This window comes from Ahaetulla prasina, chromosome 4 (assembly GCF_028640845.1).
Source record: "Ahaetulla prasina isolate Xishuangbanna chromosome 4, ASM2864084v1, whole genome shotgun sequence".
Lineage (NCBI taxonomy): Eukaryota > Metazoa > Chordata > Lepidosauria > Squamata > Colubridae > Ahaetulla > Ahaetulla prasina.
In genome coordinates this window covers 32,349,461-32,371,200 of record NC_080542.1, presented here as the reverse complement: position 1 = coordinate 32,371,200, position 21,740 = coordinate 32,349,461, and the positions used below count along the sequence as shown (strand labels likewise).

Genomic DNA, 21,740 nt, shown 5'->3' with positions numbered 1-21,740 from the left:
ATTTTCTCACCTGGAAGTTCAGCTATTCCTGTATTACTTCATTAATTGTAACTATCTCTGATTCATGGCAGGTTCGAGAACGGCTGCGAGTGGCATTAGAGCGTGTTGCAGTATTAGAGGAGGAGCTGGAAATGTCTAATCAAGAGGTAAGAAAGAGGTCTTGCTTCTATCTTCAGGGATATTAATGGCGCCTAAACAGTACTCCAGAAATACTTTGTCATACAAATGTAATCTGGGGAGTCTTTGAATATCAATGATTTGGGAACAAGGACAAGATGTATCATTGTTTAGCCTTCTACGTGAGCTCTTGATCATTGCTTATCTTGGCTTATTTGGAAGTACTGAAGGGACGAGTGAATGCATTTTTGTGTGATAGAGTGGGACTGTTGGAGGCAATCATCTGCCCATTCCAGAAGAATCCACCTTCTTTGAGTATTCATATTTTAGGTAACAACTGTTTAGTCACAAATAGCCTTTTTGAGCAAGATGCTTGAGAGATTGGAATTTGTGCAGCTGCAGATATTTTTGGAGGACACTAATTGTCTTGGCCTTTTTCAGTTCAGTTCTTCAGTTTTGAGATATATAGGTAAATGTATAGTATTCCTTTACAGAAAAAAGACAGAAGGAATGCAACTTCACTGATTCTGCTTGATCTCTCAGGGGCTTTTGATTTCCACTACTATATTGAACTTGATATTCTTGTAGACCATCTCTGGAAATTATTTTAAATTAGTTATACTGCAACTTTCAGGAAGATTTCATAGGGTATTGGGTTATGGTAGCATTACAAAGCCTGATAGTTATATCATGGGTCCTATGGATGAATGCAGTCAGAGAATATAGATGAAAATTCATGATAATGAATCAGTGTGGACATAACATTTTATGCTGGAACATATGGGTAGTAATCGGTATGTAATGTTGGCAATATATTCTCCATACTAAAAGAATCTTCATGCTGCTGAAATGGCTGTCCTGGTTGTCATCTATTTCTTATTCATTAAAATTAATTGTATATCATTTTACAGATCTCACTTTTAAAAATGTCATTACTTCTTTCCAATCTGCAGTCTCTTTCCCTTCGAGAGCAGCTTGCCCGACGCCGATCTGGCCTAGATGATTCCAGCAAAGAAGGAGATGCCCAATTATGTGTAAGTGGATCTGGAAGGCAAATTTGAGGGAAAGAAGAAAAGGAGAGTAGAAAGAATGGTGAAATGGTTTAGGGCTTCCTGCCTGAGCAGAGGGTTGGACTAGAAGATCTCCAAGGTTCCTTCCCAACTGTTATTCTGTTAAAGTATAGAGAGGTACTTTAAAAAGTTGGTTAGAAAGAAAGATATGATTTGCGGCTGGTGCTTCAAAAGTTTCCGATCGCTGATAATGGCAATTAGACTTTTATCTTGGAATGTTAATGGATTAAACTCACCACAAAAGAGAAGAAAGATATTTCATTATTTGAAGCAATTTAAAAATGATATTGTATGTTTACAAGAAACACATATTAGAACATTAGACCAGAAATATTTGATAAATTCAAAATTGGGAATACATTTTGTTGCATCTGCTACAGAAAAGAAGAATGGACTAGTTGTTTATATAAAGAGTAATTTATCTGCAACATTAATTGAGGCGGATAATTAAGGAAGATATATTGCTATTGAACTTTTATTGGAGGGGAGAAAAATACTTTTAATAGGAGTTTATGCACCAAATCAAGAACAAGAAAATTTTTATGTTTTTACATAAAAAAATAACATCTTGGAATTATAAAACTCATATATTAAAAGTATCAAATTTAGCAGAAATGGCAAAAATTTCTGCCTACTTGAAAGACTGTACACAAGCAAAATTTATTTATTTATTTATTTTTATTTATTAATCAAATTTTTATACCGCCCTTCTCCCGAAGGACTCAGGGCGGTTTACAGCCAGATAAAACACCAAAGAAAATAAATACAGAATAAAAATACAATTTAAAAAACTAATTCAATTTAGCCCATATTAAAAATCATTAAAAGATTAAAACCCAATCAATTAAAACCAATAAAAGCTATAACCCTATGCCAGACCTGCGCGGATGAACAAATATGTCTTCAGCTCGCGGAGGAAGGTTCAAAGATCCAGAAGTCGGCGAAGTCCTGGGGGAAGTTCATTCCATAGTGTGGGAGCCCCCACAGAGAAGGCCCTACTTCTGGGGGCCACCAGTTGACATTGTCTGGCGGACGGCACCCTAAGGAGTCCCTCTCTGTGGGAGCGCACAGGTCGGTGAGAGGCAATCGGTGGCAGTAGGCGGTCCCGTAAGTAACCCAGCCGTAAGCCATGGAGCGCTTTAAAGATAGTAATCAACACCTTGAAGTGTACCTGGAAGATCACAGGTAGCCAGTGCAGTCTGCGCAGGAGTGGTGTCACATGGGAGCCACGAGAGGCTCCCTCTATCACCCGCGCAGCTGCATTCTGAACCAATTGGAGCCTCCGGGTGCTCTTCAAGGGGAGCCCCATGTAGAGAGCATTGCAGTAATCCAAGCGAGAGATAACCAGAGCATGAGTGACCATGCATAAGGCATCCCGGTCAAGGAATGGGCGCAACTGGCGAATCAGGGAAACCTGATAAAAAGCTCTCCTGGATACGGTCGTCAAATGTTCTTCAAAAGACAACCGTCCATCCAGGAGAACACCCAAGTTGCGCACCCTTTCCATCGGGGCCAATGACTTGCCCCCAACAGCCAGCCGCAATTGCAGCTGACTGTACCGGGGTGCCAGCATCCACAGCCATTCCGTCTTGGAGGGATTCAGCTTGAGCCTGTTTCTCCCCATCCAGACCCATACGGCTTCCAGACACCGGTACAGTACATTGACAGCTTCGTTGGGGTGGCCTGGGGTGGAAAAGTACAGCTGCATGTCATCAGTGTACAGTTGGTACCTCACCCCAAACCACTGATGATCTCACCCAATGGCTTCATATAGATGTTGAACAGGAAAGGCGAGAGAATCGACCCCTGCGGCACCCCACAAGTGAGGCGCCTCGGGGCCGATCTCTGCCCCCCTGTCAACACCGTCTGCAACCGGTCGGAGAGATAGGAGGAGAACCACCGATAAACGGTGCCTCCCACTCCCAAACTCTCCAACCGGTGCAGCAGGATACCGTGATTGACGGTATCAAAAGCTGCTGAGAGGTCTAATAGGACCAGGGCAGAGGAATAACCCCTATCCCTGGCCCTCCAGAGATCATCCACCAACGTGACCAAAGCTGTCTCCGTACTGTATCCGGGGCGAAAGCCGGACTGGAATGGGTCTAGATAGACAGTTTCAATCAGGTATTGGGGTAATTGACGTGCCACAAAAATATATTTTGGAATGGAGAAAGTGGATCGATTATATTCAAAATAAGTATCAGATTAAAAAATATCGATTAGTTTTTGAGTGAAGTTAGGAATTGCTATATATTAGAGTTTAAGAAAGAAGGGAATTGATAGTGTGATGGTGTGAAATGGAATATGTTTTATGTTATATTTTAGATTATGTTTGTTAGTTACAATACCCTGTATTCTGTTCTGGGAAGTCTCGGGTGGGGAGGAGGGGAAATGGGGGAAGGGAAGATTATAAATTGATTGATTGCCATTGTACAGGAATAATGGTAGAATTAAACAAGTTGGAATGGTGTAAAGTCGGGACTGCTCGGTAACCACTCCCGAAGGAAAGGGTAAGGAAAGAGGAGTAAAGAAGGAAGAAAGTAGGTAGGCAGGTAGGTAGGTAGGAAAGAAGGAGGAGAAGAAAGGATAGGAGGAGAAGAAGGAGGAAGATAGAGGTTAGAAAGGATGGTAGTGAGAAGTGGGAAAGAGGAGGGGAAGTAGGAAAGCGAGGAGAAGGATGGTGGGGAAAGTAGAAGAAGGATGAGAAGGGTAGAAAGGATTAAGGGAGGGAGTGGCGGTCGAGCAGGCCTGATTGAGCATAATTTGAGTATAGGATCGATTGTTGGATAAGTGATTGTATTGTACACTGGTCAAATTGTGGGAATTATTATGGAAAATAAAAAATTTTGCCCGAAAAAAAAAAAGTTGGTTAGATCAAGCATACATATTCATTGTATGGAGACATTTTTTTATTTTTATTGGGTTATGAAAGCTTCTTATATAGCAATTGTGAGGTATTCTGTTTTTTGAATGTCCCTAATTGCTCTGGACATTTTTCTATTTAAGTTCCTTCTTGTTCTTTATGCAGCTTTGCTTCCTCCTAACATTATGTTTCACTAATAGTGAATCATGAGGGCTCCAGGAATTGCAAAAAGACCTTGAGGATTACCCTTAGCTTTAAGGCATCTTAGTTTTTAGTGTGCTTCATGTGGGAAAGTCAAAAGGAGATTATAAAATGTGAGTTTAACATGTGAGTCAGACTGTGTGTAGATAATGTGGCAGTGTTGTTTCTGCCGACACCAATCTAATCATATAAATGAGATTTTTTTAAAAAATTTCCTCTGCCTCCCAAGAAATGTCACTCATTTAAGCTAGGATTTATTATTTTTTTGCATACGGAGCATGATTCTTATACGTAATTTATAGGCCTCACTTATGCAGTGAACATGAAGAGTCGGGGAAGGAGGGAAACCTAATGTTCATATCAAGCAGGATTAATTTATAATACATGAATCTCTTTTTACTTACTTCATTCTTTAGGCCAATGGATCTGGGGCTCTTGATTTGGGACGTGGGGGTCGGGAATCTGAGCTAGAAGAGGTTTTGGAGCGCCAGAGAGGAGAACTATCCCAATTGAAAGAAAGACTTACCATGCTCTGTCGGCAGATGGCAGAACTGGAGGAAGAGTTAGCCACAGCCCAACGAGATCTTATTAAGTCTGAAGAAATTAATGCCAAGCTACAAAGAGATCTCAAGGAGGTAAAAGGCAATAATTGGTATTCCATTGTACTTTATGGCAGGTTATCTCTTATCTAGATCAAGTGTTTAATCTGACCTCTTCTGGGTATGCTGAAAGTGCATCTTCCCAATTAACAAGATCAAAGACTTTTGGGAATTGCAATCTAAACCTATCAAGAGGGCACTAGGATAGACAGGACTGCAATAAATAAATACTCAAATGTCTCAGTTTATGAAATTCAGAAGATGGGAATAATTCGGAGACAGTTTTTCAGAAAAAAATCTTACTCAACTGGTGGATTCCTACAGCAGTAACTGGTTGTGAAAATGGAGGAGGCCAATATAGTAATCAGGAGTTTTTCAGAAGGGATTGGTGTTATAGTAGCCAATAATGTAAGGCTATATATGAAGCTAAGTGACATCCATACGTAAAATACAAGACACCCCATGAATGAAGGCGAATATCTGTGTCCTAGGATAATGTTGCAGGATCCAATCTGGGTCAGTCACCAGGACCAGAAGTTTTGTCTTCTGAGCTTTTGGACTCATAGTGGAGAGAAGTTCCCTGAAGATGAACTCCAATTCATGTCCAAAAACTCATAGAACCCATGACCCACTGTGCCATTATTTCAGAGACTCCTCAATGCCTTCAACAATAGCAGATCTCTAATGCACTGGAAAAATTATTTAAAATTCAGAAATATATTCACCTTGAAATAGCCCATATTGAACTATATAGCACAGTCAAACATTAGCAGTGGACTACAGGAAATGCTTTATGACATTTTGGATTATATCACAAAATACTTTATGATAATTTTTATATCATAAAACATTTTATAAAATTCACCAAATTTTAATAGCATGGAGTTACAGGTTTTGGATCAGCATATTGGCCCCATATGGTCCTCATTTTACCAACCTCAGAAGAATGGAAGACTGAGTCAACCTTGAGCTGATGAGAATCAAACTGCTGAAATGCTGGCAATCAGCAGTCAGCAGAATTAGCCTGCAATGCTGCATTTTAACCATTGCGCCACCAAGGCTCTTATCCTTTCCTTCTCTCGTGTGGTATGGGTAACAGGCATTAGCTCAACGAGAAGACATGGAGGAACGAATTACCACATTAGAAAAACGTTACTTAAGTGCTCAGCGGGAGGCAACATCCCTTCATGATGTTAATGACAAACTGGAAAATGAGTTGGCCAGTAAGGAATCCCTCTACAGACAAGTGAGTTCCTACTTTTGCCTTTTGGTCATTCTATTTATTACTATTATTGGCTCCAGTATCTCCCTGTTAATGTCTAGTTAACCTTAATGTGCATATTCTGCATATCCTGCAGATAAGTTGGTAGTTGCCCATTTTCCTCCCTGATTCTCCATGCATACTGCTAGTTGGTAATACTCAGTTACTTATATGATGATTCACCTTGCAGGGTTTTGTTTCTTGACAGCCCTTTAAAAGTATTTATTTATCTGTGTAGAGTGAAGAAAAAAATAGGCAGCTACAAGACTGGCTGGAAGATGCCAAGCAAAAACTTCAGCAGACTCTTCAGAAGGCTGAGACTTTACCGGAGATAGAGGCCCAGTTGGCGCAGCGAGTAGCTGCCCTTAACAAGGTACTGTGCAAAACAGGAAGAAATTGAATATGCCATCAAGAAATGTAAGGAGGGAATGGGCAATGAAAGACTGATTGCTGGTGTTGGAGGACAAGTGGAAATTAGAGAAGTGGGAGGGTTTTGAGTTCTAAGAGAAACAAAATATGGCTTAATTCTCTCATTCACTTCTTTATCTAGGCAGAGGAGAGGCATGGCAATTTTGAAGAGCGTTTGCGTCAACTTGAAGCCCAACTAGAAGAGAAGAATCAGGAGCTCCAGCGGGTGAGGGCATGAGTAAAAAACTGGGTGGAATTAGTTGGGTTCTAGAAGCACCAGACCGTTGCTGATGAGCTATGATTCTGTGCAGATGCAGATGCCTTGCATGAAAAATGTTCCAATTTAATCCCATGTCTGACTGAAAACAATGGAGATTTCTACAAATCCTGGAGAACTGTTTCCAGTCAGTATTGACAATAATATGCTAGATCAGTGGTAGTCAGTCTGGTCCCTACTGCCCACTAGTAGGCGTTCCAGCTTTCATGGTGGGCGGTAGGGGTTTTGTCCAATACTGAAGCACTTTCCTTTTAAAAAAAAATTTTTTAAATGAATTTTTAAAAAGTTTTCATAGCATTATTTAAAAACATTTTCATTAGGTTTTCATAAAATTCCCTGTGACAATTTAAATTTCTGAAAATATACTATTTGTATCACCCGCACATAAGTTTAGTTCACATTACATAAATGAAACTAAATGGCGCTATAGTGCAACCGCAAACAAAAGAGCCTCGTCCCAGAATAGCTCGCGCATCTCCCCCCACACCACCCAGCTGTAATAGACAAGCAGAGCTAGTAGCTGGCGCCGCCCCAAACCCAATCCACAATGCACAAGAGGCATGCGCAGGCGATGATTCACTTTATAAATCACCATTACAATGGAACCAGTGGGTGGTTAGAAAATTTTAGTACTAACAGAGATACAAAAGTGGGCGGTAGGTATAAAAGGGCTGACTACCCCTGTGCTAGATGGACAAATGGTTTTTCTTGGTGCAAGACAGCTTCCAATCCTCTATTTCATGTGCACGGGGAGCATAACTGAAATGTATATGGAAAAAAGGGATCCCAGGTGTTATGAATTTGGAATCATTGATTATAGACAAAAGATAGAATGGAGGAATGACTTCCAGACAATCATTTTACTTTTGTTCTCTCTCTTGGAAAAATAGGCACGCCAAAGGGAGAAAATGAATGATGAACATAACAAGCGCCTCTCAGAAACAGTTGATAAGCTACTATCTGAATCCAATGAACGTCTCCAGTTGCATCTGAAAGAAAGAATGGGGGCACTGGAGGAGAAGGTACATGTTTTTGTAGGCATGAATTAGATTTGTGATGTGCAAATCAGCTGTCCTGTATCTGTAAATCAGCTGAGTGAGAATCCAACTGAAGGAACTGCTAGAAGTCAGGAATATTTTATTTTATTTTATTTTATTTTGTCACAACAGTATACATAAGCATAAGCATGAAACAACTATACAACATATAAGCGTATATATAATGAAAGGAAACAATAGGACAGGAACGGTAGGCACTTTTGTGTACTTATGCACGCCCCTTATAGTCCTCTTAGGAATGGGGTGAAGTCAACAGTAGACAGTTCTTGGTTAAAGCTTTTGGGAGTTTGAGAAGAGATCATAGAGTCAGGTAGTGTGTTCCAAGCGTTAACAACTCTGTTACAAAAGTCATATTTTCTGCAATCAAGATTGAAGCGGTTGACATTAAGTTTGAATCTATTGTTTGCTATTGTATTATTGCGATTGAAGCTGAAGTAGTCTTTAACAGGAAGGACATTGCAATAGATGATTCTGTGTGTTAAACACAGGTCGTGTCAGAGTCGGTGGAGATCTAAGTTTTCTAATCCCAGGATTTCAAGTCTGGTGGTATAAGGTATTTTGTTGTTTTCAGAGGAGTGGAGAACTCTTCTTGTAAAATATTTCTGGACTTGTTCAATTGTATTAATGTCAGAGATGTGGTATGGGTTCAGACAGGTGAGCTGTATTCAAGAATAGGTCTGGCAAATGTTTTGTATGCTCTGGTTAGCAGTGTAGAGTTTTTGGAAAAGAAGCTACGCAAAATTAGGTTTACAACTCTTAGAGCCTTTTTTGCTATGTAGTTGCAATGGGCTTTGGCACTTAGATCATTTGATATGAAAACTCCAAGGTCTTTTACAGGGTGGGGGTCATCAGTAAGGTAATGTCCATCAAGCTTGTACTTAGTGTTTGGGTTCTTTTTTCCAATATGTAAGACTGAGCATTTGCTGGTTGAGATTTGGAGTTGCCAAGTTTTAGACCAATCGGATACAAAGTCAAGGTCTTTTTGAAGGGTAGTAGTATTGTTGGTGGTGTTAAATAGTTTGACATCGTCAGCAAAGAGAACACAATAACTTGAGATATGGTCACAGAGATCATTTATGTATAGTATGAAGAGCGTTGGTCCAAGAACGCTGCCTTGAGGAACGCCACTTTTGACAGGAACAGGATTTGATAGAGCATTGCCAATTTTGACCACTTGTTGTCTGTTTGACAGGAAAACAGTTATCCAATTGTGACGAGGTCCTGAAATGCCGTAGGATTTTAGTTTTAGGAGAAGTTCATCATGTACTACTGAGTCAAAAGCTTTGCAGAAGTCCATGTAGATTGCATCAGTTGCTTTGCCTTGATCAAGATTAGTAGTCCATATGTTTTTGCAGTGGAGAAGTTGTAAGTTACATAATAATTTTTTTCTGAAACCAAATTGTTTATTAGAGAGTAGGTTGTTTGTTTCTAGGTGGAGGTAATGGATTGGTTGGTGGTAGATTCCATTACTTTGCAAGTGACGCAGCATAGAGAGATTAGTCTGTAATTTTCAACTAGGGTGGGATCTCCTTTTCTGAAGATAGGGATGACTGTGGCTAGAGACCAAAGGTTGGGAAGGGAACCAGTCGTGAAAGCTTTATCAAAGATTATGCTTAGGGGTTCTGCTATATTAGTGGAAAGTTTTTTTAAGAAGTATGCACATAGTCCATCAGGCCCAATAGATAAAGATGGTTTCAGTTTGCGAAGAGCTTTTTCAACTTATCATATCCTGAATATATCATACCCTGAAACACAAAATAGTAACCACAATCTTTATTTTTCTAAAATAAAATGTACTGGATGTTTTGGATCTTAGGTATTATGGTAAAAGCATCGTAACTGTTGTTAAAAACAAAATCTCATAACGGCCATTATGGATGGTTTTTGTTTTGTTTAGTCATAAAGATGATAGCCATTTTTCTAGCTGCTAAAGAAACTGATCATCCAAGTTCTTGAATGAAAGGGACCCCAGGAGTCTGTTTGAGAACCAGCAACTGAGGCTGCTTAGAGACCATTGATTGTCAGTTGAGAATTCTAATCTTAGGTGAGTTTTGATTTGTGGGTGGGTGTTTGTGACAGAAGAAGAGGCAGAAAAGGTCATAAAGCAAAAGATCAAATACCGGTAGAAAAAATCTGAAATCGTCCTTCATTTCATAGCCTGCACTAACACAAGTTGGTTCCTTCTTGACGAATAGAGAAATATATTGCATCTGTAGAGAGGAAGGTATGTTGAGTTGCACGTAAAAAATTTACTATGTGTTTACTCTGATTAAATTCTTTCTCTCATTTTATCCCCCTTAAGAATACGCTAAGTGAGGAAATTGCCAACATGAAGAAAGTACAGGATGAGCTACTGGCAAACAAGGTGAGGCAAATGGCAACTGAGAATTGAACTTTGTGTGTGTGTGTATGTATGTTGGGAATCTCTAAGTGCAAAATTGGAGAGAAACATGTTGAATTTAAGGGGCATGGGGTTGGGTTAACAATGAGGAAAATTCGAAGTTATTTAAAAGATATGATGGAAGGTCAGCTAGGTTACTTTCCAGAACTGATCTCCTCCTTTGACCATGTCCTACAGGAGCAACTATTGGCTGAGATTGAGAGGATGCAAATGGAGATAGACCAGTTACGTGGACGCCCAGTCTCTACTTATTCTCGGTAAGGAGGCTTCATGCTTTCAGAAATCAAGCAGTGCTCATTCTCAATATCCAAGTTCTCAAACCCTGCTAGATAATTGCTGGGTTCCCACAACATGCTGAACCGTTAATTCTCAGCCCATTCTAAACTAACCTTTAGTGTTGCAAATCCAGCCAATTATTATAGTATTATTATTATTAGCTAAAGTTAGAAAAAGTGTTCTATATCTAAAATATGCCTTTTACAATATGTTTGGCTTACTCCTTTACACTTCCTCTCATACCCATAGTTTGATGACCTTCTGTGCCATGATTACAACATTTCAGACTTCTTGAAGGATGGGAATAGTCTTTGTTGGTGGAACCATTTATAGAAAAAGGGCTGAAGGTTTGATTAAAAGGGGAACTCTAGAACTTGAATGGAACAGATCTTTTCTTCTTCCTCCTTGATTATTCTTGCTCACAGTTCTTTTTCCCTGTTCCACGGAGGTCTCTGCCAGGTAGCGTGCTGGAGTTGCGTTACTTCCAAGCACCCACGCTGCCGGTAGGGGCCCACGTGGACCATTACAGCAGTGCTGGTGTGGCAAGACGTTCAAAGAAGGGGCGCTGGACTGTCAAGGATGAGGCTACCAAGGTATGGATTGTCTGCTGACAAATTGATAAGTTTATGAAAAAAATTGAACCAAAATTAAAGGGATCATCAGGGAATTTGTGAAATGGTATTAGTGAGATGTTATATGTTTGTTACATAAATTTCCAGCCACTGCATTTGCTGGAAATTTTGAGAGTAGTTATTCCAACATATCTGGTTAACTTAATGTAGGAAGTCCTCAGCTTACGACCATAGTTGAGCCCAAATTTCTGTTGCTAAGTGAGTCAGTTAAGTGAATTTTGCCCCATTTTATGACTTTTCTCCCATAGTTGTTAAGTAAATCACTGCAATTGTTAAGTTAGTAACATGGTTGTTAAGTGAATCTGGCTTCCCTATTAACTTCATTTGTCAAAAGGTTACAAAAGGCGATCATACGATCCAGGACACAGCAACCATCATAAATATGAGTCTGTTGCCAAGTGTCTGAATTCTGATCACGTGACCATGTGGCTGATGCAACGGTTGTGTGTAAAACGGTCATAAGTCACTTTTTCCCGTGCTGTTGTAACTTTGAATGGTCACTAAATGAACTGTTGTAAGTCAACATTTTCACTAAAAAAGCTTATTTCTACTGTCAAATGAACTTTGTCTCATGCTTTGTCTAAGTATGGATGTTAGCTATTCTGTACACTGAAGCTAGTAGAAGCTAGGCTTATTAGATCCCATATCAAAGTTCCTAATAAAATGAAGTAATTTGTGGGTTGGCTTCTGAACGTTTCATTATCAGGCTAGGTAACATCTTCAGCAGAGTTTAAGGGAGCCTATCTAGCCTTGTAACGAAACATTCAGAAACCAACCCACAAGCTCAGAGAATGAACCTTCACCCTTATCCTACACCCAAGCTACAGATATTTGCCACCATTGCAAATGAAGTAATTGTCTTCTATAAGACTTGGCCATGGTTTATTCTGATCTTCATTATCCATTCAAAGTGGGAGCTGAGAAAAGACATATTATTTGGCCTGTAACCTAAAGGTGCTTTGCAAAGGATGTTTCTATGCCATCCTTGAAAATACATAAATTGCAAATGAAATATTTAAGGTTTTTTTTTTAAATTTACATTTATATCCCGCCCTTCTCCGAAGACTCAGGGCGGCTTACAGTGTGTAAGGTTCTAGATTTACCAGATCATCACCTTGCTGTTAATCTGGAAAAGGACAGCTGAGAATTATGGCTCACACTACAGCAAAATCCGAGAACAGAGAACTGAATCTGAATTCAGAGAAAATCTTTTATTGCAGTTCCTTCTAGAATATTTCAACAACTCTCTTCCCTAAAATTCTTTGCCACACTCATTCTGAATTTTTATCAATTCAACTTTTTTAGCGAATGCTCCCCATTGCCTTCTGCCAGTTCATGACTCTATAACAGATATCTCCTTTAGATGTGTTGCAATAAAACCCCTATAGGCCCCCAGTAACATCTGAAAAGCATTGAAATGATGAAAGGAATGGTTCAGCAAGGCTGGGAATTAAATCTGCTTCAACCCTCCTCTCTTATATTTATTCTGTCAGTTGCATTTATTGCCCAATGAAATCAGTAGGCCTTGAGAGGTAATTATTTTGTCATTGATTTCATAGAGATTTGTACAACTAATGTCTAGGTCGAGTACACTCACTGCAATAGAATATGGGAAGATGCTGGATGAAGAATAAGAAAGTGCTCTTATTGGAGGCATCTCAGGAATCTGCATGTCTTTTCTACATTTTAGACACATAAGAATTCCTTATACTTTTGGAACACTGAATATAGCTTTTGTTCCATTGTGGAGGTAAAAATGTATTTGGGGGTTCCCAGGTGCTCTTTCCAGCTAGGAATCAATCAAACTGTGTCTACAGTTTGGGGATATTAGTTGTATTGCTGTATCGTATATCATACCCTGCAATTAAATATTTTTTTTTCATATGGAGTGTAATTAAATTGAAATATATATGTGTATCCAATCTCCTATAATCCATAATTATACAAACATTTTATATTTTCCTGTAGAATATCAAGCCCTTCATATATCTGTAGAATATTGATTTGGGGTTTCATGTTGCTTGTCTAAGTAGAGGATACCTAATTGCCAATAACAGCTGATTTATGGGGCACTGATGATGTAGGGAAAAGTATTAAACTGAAAAAGGAATAATTAAAGCTGTTAAAACAGGGAAATGAAGAAAGAATGTTACGGAATTCTGAGCTTTCTTTCCATGATTCAGTGATAGGCTCTGTTGTTTAGAAGTAGCCATAGATTCCAGAGGAAATGATATTGATTTCATTGAATGGGTAGCACAGCTAGAGAAGATAGTACCAAATCTTCTCTATGTAGATGTTGCTTTTATAGGACAATGTGCACAGAGCATAGCAATAATTGTAATCTTTTGCTTTCCATTTCCCATTATGTACTCATTGTTATTTTGTTTCTGTTGCTTTTTTTTTTTTTTGTATTCCATCTGCCACTGGACATACACCTGGTAAGTATCTTCTGATGTCGCTTTAGAGAAATGGGTAGCAAAACAGTACTGGCAATTGGGAAGAGAGTAATCATGTCTCTTATGGCAGGGGTCTTCAACCCCCAGTTCGTGAACTGGCACCAGACTGCGGCATGCCAGAAACTGGGCTGCACAAATAAGCAAAGCCCTATCTGTCAGATATAGGCAGCATGCGAAACTATGTCCTCCCTGTTCTGTGGGAAAACCTGTCGCCATAGAACTGGTTCCTGGTGCCCAAAAAGTTGTGGGCCACTGTCTTATGGGCATACTGAAGCTGGGTAGCCTTTATCAGTATTTTTCATATCTGTATAGTAGGTATTGTCAACCTTTTTAAGCACCGGATATCTGTCCTTCTGAGGTGTCTAAGCTCATGTGATGTTGCTAAATTTCATAAGGTCTTGTACTAGAATCATGCATCGTAATTGGCAGATGATACAAAAGAGTGTAAAATATGGTATAGGCAGGGATGAAATCTACTTACCTTCCTTACCGGTTTGGAAGTGCACGCGTTAAAACCAGGAAGTAATGACACCTGGATGGGTGGGTGGAGCTTCGCTCTCTCATCGCTACCGGATCCCCGAACTACCGGCCACGATCGCTACTGGATTGCATGATCTGGTCCAATCCAGGAGCATTTCACCCCTGGGTATAGGTTAGAAAATAGAAGCTGAATTCAAAATTGTCTTTGTATGTTAGAAAGGTGGGCTGAAAAATAAAATAAAAGGGAGTGGGGAGGGGAGGGGAGAGCAAAGGAGAGGAGAGAGACAAATGTAAGTTCTATCCTTTGGGGGGAAAGCAACTAAAAGCACAAGAGATAGAAATAGGAATGACATGTACAAGTGAAGACCTTCTTAGAGTTATAAGTGATCACAAGTTGAATGTGAGTCAGCACTGTGACTTTACTGCCAAAAAAAGGTAAACACAATTTTAGACTGCATTAATAAAGTTTACATTTTAAATCAAAGGCACTAATATTGTTATTGCAATCTGCCACAGTCAAATCCAGTCTCAAATACCGCATGCAGTTCTGGTCACCAATTTTTGAGAAAGATTCAGAGAAGCCTTATAGAGAAATAAGGGAATGAGAAAAGATGGTATGCAGGGATAGCATTTTTCAAGTCCATGAAAATGTGTCATAAGTAAAGTCAAAATCATTCCTCTGTATTGCTGTACTACAGAAGATGGAATAACATAAAGCAAGTTATGGTTCAAGATCATGTTCTAAAAGCAGTTTAGAGTGGAATTGTACAATTTCATGTAATCATGAACTATGGTTTTTAATTTTGGGTAGGATGGGAGACTTCCTGGTGATCTTAAGATTCAATGAGCATCCTGGGTCTTGTGGGTATCCTTTTGTGATTCCTGCTTTCTATTAATTAACCAAGAAAGGTGGGATTAGACTTTCTCTTACTATCTGCTTTTCTTTCTTGACAGGCCTTTTCCCCCGCAATTCAGGAGTGGGAGAGGGCTCAGCAGGCAGCTGGAGGCTCCTTTGAGGGTGGGCTGGATGGTTCAGATGAGGATGAACGCGATCCTCTCTTTAGCTCAGCTGATCTGCTGTCCCCCAGCGGACAGGCTGATGTACAGACCTTGGCCATCATGCTACAAGAGCAGCTGGAAGCCATTAACAAAGAGATCAAGTGAGTTGTCCTGGCCAGACATAGAGCAGCATGCATGTGCAACTTTTTTCCTGAATTATAACTCTCTACACTCCTGCTTGCTTGACCCAGATGTTTTTGTGCCTTCGTTTTCTCTTGAAACTATTCACAGTTTTAAGGCTTTCCCTAAATACAATGCCCTGTGTTTTCAGCACATGTCCCAAAATCCAGTGTAGGAAATCTATATAGGAGAAAGATATCAAGAGACTTCTGATTTAGTCCCTGAACAGACCATTTATTTTTTTTTGCTTTTAAATGATCCATTTTCTTTAGGTGATGTGATAGCCAGCACCCTACATTGCAACCAAAGGGAGGGTCTCTTTCCATCTAGCCATGTATTGATTGTGCTAGAGCAGGGATGTCAAACTCACGTTGTCATGGCGGCGTCACGTGACATATCAGGAGTTTTTCCCCCTTCACTAAACTGGGTGTGGACGTGACCAGCACATGATGCATCTGGCCCACAGGCCTGGAGTTTGGCAGACCTGTGCTAGAGGAATATCAAAAGTAATATCCCTTATATATATAGGATATGGAAATGTTTCTCAACTTTAGCAATTTTAAGATATCTTATGTTATTACAAATGCTTGTTTCCCTGAAAATAAGACCATGTCTTATATTTTTTTGAACCCTGAAATAAGCGCTTGGCTTTATTGCCGTGCGCTCAAAAGCCCAATATCAGGAGATGTCTTATTTTGTGGGAAACAGGGTATTATTTACAATTATTATTTACAATTATTTTATATATTGCTCTACATCACAAGGGCAAATAACCAGTGGATTATGGACTAAACAAAGCACAGTAATTCCATTTAATTTCATGCTTGCAGATTATGCTGCATGTATAATTTATAGAAGAGAAGGTAAAACACATTACGCTGATCATCCACAACTTATCATATTTTTTCTTTGCTGGCAATAAAGACTGATCCAAGAGGAGAAAGAATCCACCGAACAGCGAGCAGAGGAGATTGAGAGCCGAGTGACCAGTGCCAGTCTGGATGGATCCTTGGGGCGCTACCGTTCAGGCACTTCCATTCCTCCCTCTGTCACCAGTTCAACTCTTGCCAGCCCTTCTCCCCCCAGCAGTGGCCATTCTACACCTCGCTTGGCACCCCACAGTCCTGCTCGTGATGGAGAAAAAATGGTACATTGTAAATGGATCTGGGCAGGAAATGGCTGCATGTAGTTGTATTCATACAACTACATGCAGTTGTTTCATTGCAGAAACATTGATGTTAATCACCAAAGAGTGCACTGCAGTGGTTAAGAGATTCAACTAGGACTGTAAAAGCCCAGGTTCCATCTTCAGCTGTGGAATCCCAAGTCACTATTTCTCAGTCTCACAGGGTTGTTGTTATGCAGAAAAAGGGAGGAGGGGGCTATAAGGGAAGTACATCCTTCCTTTCGCTCACATATCAAATATTTTACCGACTTCATATCCCTCTTCCTCTTCCCAACCTACTGCATATATATAGGAGCAAGAAGGTAGTGATCTATTCCCCAGCAGTTGGTTGATTATCTTCTGATGGAGCCAATATCTTTATCACGGTAAGCCACAGTGGCACAGTGGTTAGAGTGCAGTACTGCAGGCTACTTCTGCTGACTGCTGGCTGCCTGCAATTTGGCAGTTCAAATCTCACCAGGCTCAAGCTTGACTCAGCCTTCTATCCTTCTGAGGTGGGTAATATGAGGACCCAAATTGTTGGGGGCAATATGCTGATTCTTTAAACCGCTTAGAGAGGGCTGTAAAAGCTCTGTGAAGCGGCATATAAATCTAAGTGCTATTGCTATCAATAGTAAAAGAAAATACTGGTTTAGTTCTGGTAGCTTCTTTTATCTTGTTCATCCACTCTCCACTAGAAAACTGGCCAGGATACTCTCTATTCCCAGAATACACATATTTTGTTTTCAAGATCTGCATGTGGTCTCCAATTGACAAATTGTCCATTTGGGATTATACAGTGCAGACCCAGTTCTTCAAGAATACAGATATCTTTCCCCATGCCATTATTTAGGGTACAGATATTGGTTTTGAAGGCAATAATAAAAGTTTACCTGACATCTAAAGTGGCCATTATTAGAAACAGTAGGAGTTAGATAGGCCTTTGGCTTGCTTTGTTCAGCCTTCTTCTCTTGTGGGCAAATGTCATTTGTTTAAAACAAAAATTTTTTTTAATTGTTCAATTACTTGTGGTGCATGTGTGTTTAGAACTTATTGTCATTGTTACTGTTATTACAATAATCTGAAGGACATCAAAGAGAGGTATATAAAAGAGATATCTAATTTATGAACAGTTAGTTAACTAAATTACTTTTAGATTGAACGTAGCCCAGGGTTGGCTAAAGTTATGCTTTTTAAATTAATAAGGGTTTTGTGGAGGACGTAGAAAGAAGGGATAAGGTTCCCCTCAACACATGCTCAATCTATAAAATGATCTAATTGCAGAATTAATTTTCTGGTTTTCTGGCTGTAAATCCCGATTTTCTCATAAACTTCAGCAGCAGCCAATTTTAGAGCAATACTCTCAAATTCTTGTTGAGGTTGTTAAACAAGGAATCAAAACCATCTGCAGTATTGCCACAATTTACAAAGAGCTTTTAAAATGGGACACCATATTGCACAATTTTAGCCCCAAGGGTTTGTGACCTTCACTCCTATGCAACTTGAGAAGCTCCCAGAGAGCAGCACCTTCCTCCCCATCTGGCAACAGTGACAAATGGATTGTTTTTGTACCATTTTCTCCTCCCGGCAGAATCATGTTGCCAAGGAAGAGATGCGAAGCTCTGAGGAGAAGGCCTTAGCATTATGCGAACCCCCAACACCCGCAACCCCCCGTACAATGCGTCTTGAACGTATGACTCAAGCATTAGCTCTACAGGCTGGAGCACTGGAAGATGGCAGGGACCTGAGAACCAGGTAATTGCAAAACCCTAGTGGGCCGCCTGGTGAGGAATGGGAGAACTTAGGTAGAGCATTCAGTGCAGGGGCTGGCATTTTATGTTTTAAAGATGTGGCAGAAAGGAACAAACAGGCCAGAAATTTTCAGTTGTACCTATTTGGGCTTAATTATATTAAAACAAAATTTCAAATTCCAACTTCTAGGCTCAAAACTGTTGCTTTATTAGAATTGCAAAGTTCAACCAAAATAAAAGTGTAGTGGATGTGTTCCCCACCATGAGTTGTTTCTAAAAATAATAAAGGCAAAATACAAATAAATACATAAAAATATAGTGTTGTGGAATAGCAGACTTACAATGAACAGGGATAATGTTAGGTTAGAATCAAGCTTATAGTCATTTATTTATATTTTAAATTTATCATAGTTAAGAACTGCCCATCTCCCTCACAGAGGTCAGTGTATGATAAAATATTAGAAGTATGAAACAGTATATAAAATTTAAAAGAGGCAAGGAATGTTAGAAATTAATTAAAAGGTGGGGAAAGGACTTTCAGGGCACGAACCAGTCCCATGACTATATGCTCTTCTGTTCGCCCCATCTCTAGTCTTCCAGTTTCCCTGCCTGGCTGGCTACATATAAATGCAAACACTCAGAGTCAACCTGGGGACAGTGATGGGTTTCATAATGCTTCAGTTCTCACTCTCAGCCCAATGGAGACCCAACCATTAATCCCCCTCATCAAACTGTATCCTCCTCTCTGGACATTCCCACTGGCCAGTGGGAGCGGCACCAGACTCACTACCCTCTTTTTCTGACTCTCACTCAGGAAAAGAGTGACAATGCATACAACTAACCACACGTGCAGCAACACCGACTCTTGTCCCTCTCCCTTGAGAGGAAGACCCACCATTAATACACTGGAGGGGCCTCCTGGACCGCTCTACTTCCCGCCAGGGGCATGGAATCTGCATTCTGGACCGATCTGTAGGAGAGCTTCGGTACCAGTCCTTAATGGAGGCTCGTATGGGTCCATCCACCAACTGGACTTCTGTAGTCTGATACTGGCCCAAAGTCATTTGTTCAGCTGCTTTCCAAAGCGCTTGCAGCAGTGAAGCGGTTTCTATGTCTGGCTGCCTAGTTATTCCTTGGGCCCCAGTTGCTCATAGCTGTATATTAGACTGGCCACTTTACTGCTCTTCGAGCTGACCCTCACCTGTTTCTCTCGCAGGCTATTCACCATCAGCTTTGCTCCTTGCTTACTGAACTCCATAGCCACTGCTCATCTGTCCAATGAATTGGACAGATCGATAACTCAGTTTGTTCCACAGCTAATCTTGGGCCTCAGACTCTCAAGTTGTTTCCCTGCTAGGCTGCCGTCCAGCTGATTGCCACCACCACTACTGAGCTACTTCTGATGGCTCTGATATTCCTTGGCATTTTTTGGTGGCTCATCAGCTGGGCTTGATCAGCTGGGCTTCCTCAGGGGTCTCAAACCCCAGGACCTCAGACAAACAGTTGTTCCCCTACTCCACCAGCACCTAGTCAATCGTCATTGCTGCTGCAGCTCAGCTGTTTCCGGCAGGTTTGTTCCTCCTGGCATCTTATGGATAGGGCTTGTTGGCTTGGTAGATCACTATTTCTAGCCAGTTTGATTCTTAGTTCTTCCAGGCATCTTATCCTAAACCAGGAAAAGCTCTTCTCATAAAGCAAGCACAACAAGCAGGCTTCCCACAAAATAGGTAGCCAGGCAGACAACATCCCACATGAAAATCTATTTCTGGTTTTTCCACTGCCTACTTATATGTCACTGAATTCTGTGCAGAACCTTTGAATTGAACCTATAAAACTATACATTAAATGAAGGAAGGAATGACTGAACATACATTCATACATGAATTACTATGTATCTATTTTTCTTGGTTTCAGCTGCCTAATTCGGGGCTTTCAAAACAAATTGTTTTTATTTTTCTAAAGGTTTGGTATTGGAAATCCTTGGCTGACCTACTAAAGACCTCCCTAAATTCTAATACTAGATACCAGCCAGCTGCTTCTGACAATGTGGTATGGCTGAAATTGTGCTGAGAGCTTCAGGAAGAGATCCGTTTTGAAGAAAGAATTAGTTGTTAGAGAAAAAGAGACTATAAAGTGCAGTTTTCTGTAAAAAATTGTGGGGTACAATGACAAAGCAGAACTTTTGAGGTCTGAGGTCACTCAATACACTTATGTGCAGACTTTAGTTTATATACCATACTATGGCCAAATAAATAAACATGGTTATGGTGTCATCTTATATGCTTAGATCTTAGTTGAGTCTCCAAGCACACTAACCTATCTATTTTGTCTTAGAATAGTATGTTATACCAACCCAAGCCAGGAGACAGTTTTAATATTGAGACAATTTATTGCTATCCTTTTTCATATACCATCCATATAGTATTTCTAACTCTGATTCTTTCCTTTGTCACAGTCTGGGGACAGATGGCACGAATAGCAGTCAGGATTCCCTACACAAATCCACCAAGAAGAAAAGCATCAAATCTTCCATTGGGCGTCTCTTCGGCAAGAAAGAGAAAGGGAGGCTGGGGCAGTTGGGCCGTGAGTCCCCCTCACTTGGTATGCTTTCCCCACCCACAGACTCAGTTTGATCTTTTTTTCTCCCACTAAAACAAACCCCACTCCTTCCCTGTAAATGTAATTCTATATCTATATCCTTGCGACCAAGGCCTCTGTTTGGAATTATAATCCAGCACATCTGGAGCACATCAAATTCAGAAAGACTACTCATAATTTGGTTTTTCTGTCTCTTGTCAAAAACACTCTGTAACAATTAGGGGGGGAAAAACAGCCTCTTGCCTTTCTTGAGATCCCCGACCTCGCTCCCTTTAACTTTTGGTTGCGCTGGAATGAGCAACATGGCTGCTGCCCAAAGATTAGTCTCTGCTATCTCCAGTCTGTGATTTTCACCACATGGAGAAGTAGCTGTGTAGGTATTCTCTCTTGAAAGTTCAGACAGCCAATGGCGGCCATCGTGTGTTTCTATCTCTCCCTGTTTAACTGCCCATCTTTCTTAACAGCTGGGACACCATCTGATGAGATGTCACCTGCAGACCCCCTGGGCCTTTCCAAACTCTCAGGACCTGTGGATAAGGATCGTAGGAACAAAAAGAAGTAAGAATGGGGATGAAGAGGAAGGCCGATAGAGATTCCATAGATTTTCACCTGCAAAACTAGCTTGGCTTGTGCAGTCACTGGATGGCACTCGGAGGAAGCAGGACTGCCCTTTGAGCAGCCCCACACTTGCCTTTGCAAAATGGGAATAACTACATGTAGAATTATAATGTTGAACGTTAAACTGGTTGACATGCAGGCACCTATTTATTTAGCATATGGCATATCATACATGGACTTGCAATATATATTAACATTTCATCCAGATTAATAAATCACAATAAAATATAAATGTTAAAAATATCTATATTCAAATACCAATGTCTAGGCCATTTAACCATTAAAGTGCAACATTATTTATATGAAAAAAATCAGATATAGGACCAGTAT

The 21,740-nt window shown here is 40.2% G+C and overlaps 1 protein-coding gene across 18 annotated transcripts in view; it reads left to right on the top strand.

Annotated features, from left to right (window-relative positions):
- PPFIA3 (PTPRF interacting protein alpha 3) overlaps window positions 1-21,740 on the top strand; it is a 96,462-nt gene that overhangs the window by 54,264 nt on the left and 20,458 nt on the right. For 12 of the 18 annotated variants that reach the window (XR_009154862.1, XM_058180575.1, XM_058180573.1 and 9 more), the window contains 15 exons: window positions 72-146; window positions 1,071-1,151; window positions 4,668-4,886; window positions 5,950-6,096; window positions 6,350-6,484; window positions 6,662-6,745; window positions 7,687-7,818; window positions 10,157-10,219; window positions 10,433-10,512; window positions 10,980-11,124; window positions 15,054-15,259; window positions 16,203-16,425; window positions 18,035-18,198; window positions 20,650-20,795; window positions 21,257-21,350. Coding sequence is in view for 17 of the 18 variants with exons in the window: in XM_058180575.1 (XP_058036558.1) it covers window positions 72-146; window positions 1,071-1,151; window positions 4,668-4,886; window positions 5,950-6,096; window positions 6,350-6,484; window positions 6,662-6,745; window positions 7,687-7,818; window positions 10,157-10,219; window positions 10,433-10,512; window positions 10,980-11,124; window positions 15,054-15,259; window positions 16,203-16,425; window positions 18,035-18,198; window positions 20,650-20,795; window positions 21,257-21,350 (1,994 nt within the window). In the remaining variant the exon portion in view is untranslated. The remainder of the gene's footprint in view (window positions 1-71; window positions 147-1,070; window positions 1,152-4,667; window positions 4,887-5,949; window positions 6,097-6,349; window positions 6,485-6,661; window positions 6,746-7,686; window positions 7,819-10,156; window positions 10,220-10,432; window positions 10,513-10,979; window positions 11,125-15,053; window positions 15,260-16,202; window positions 16,426-18,034; window positions 18,199-20,649; window positions 20,796-21,256; window positions 21,351-21,740) is intronic. The other 6 variants (XM_058180587.1, XM_058180584.1, XM_058180586.1 and 3 more) reach the window with 6 other exon arrangements.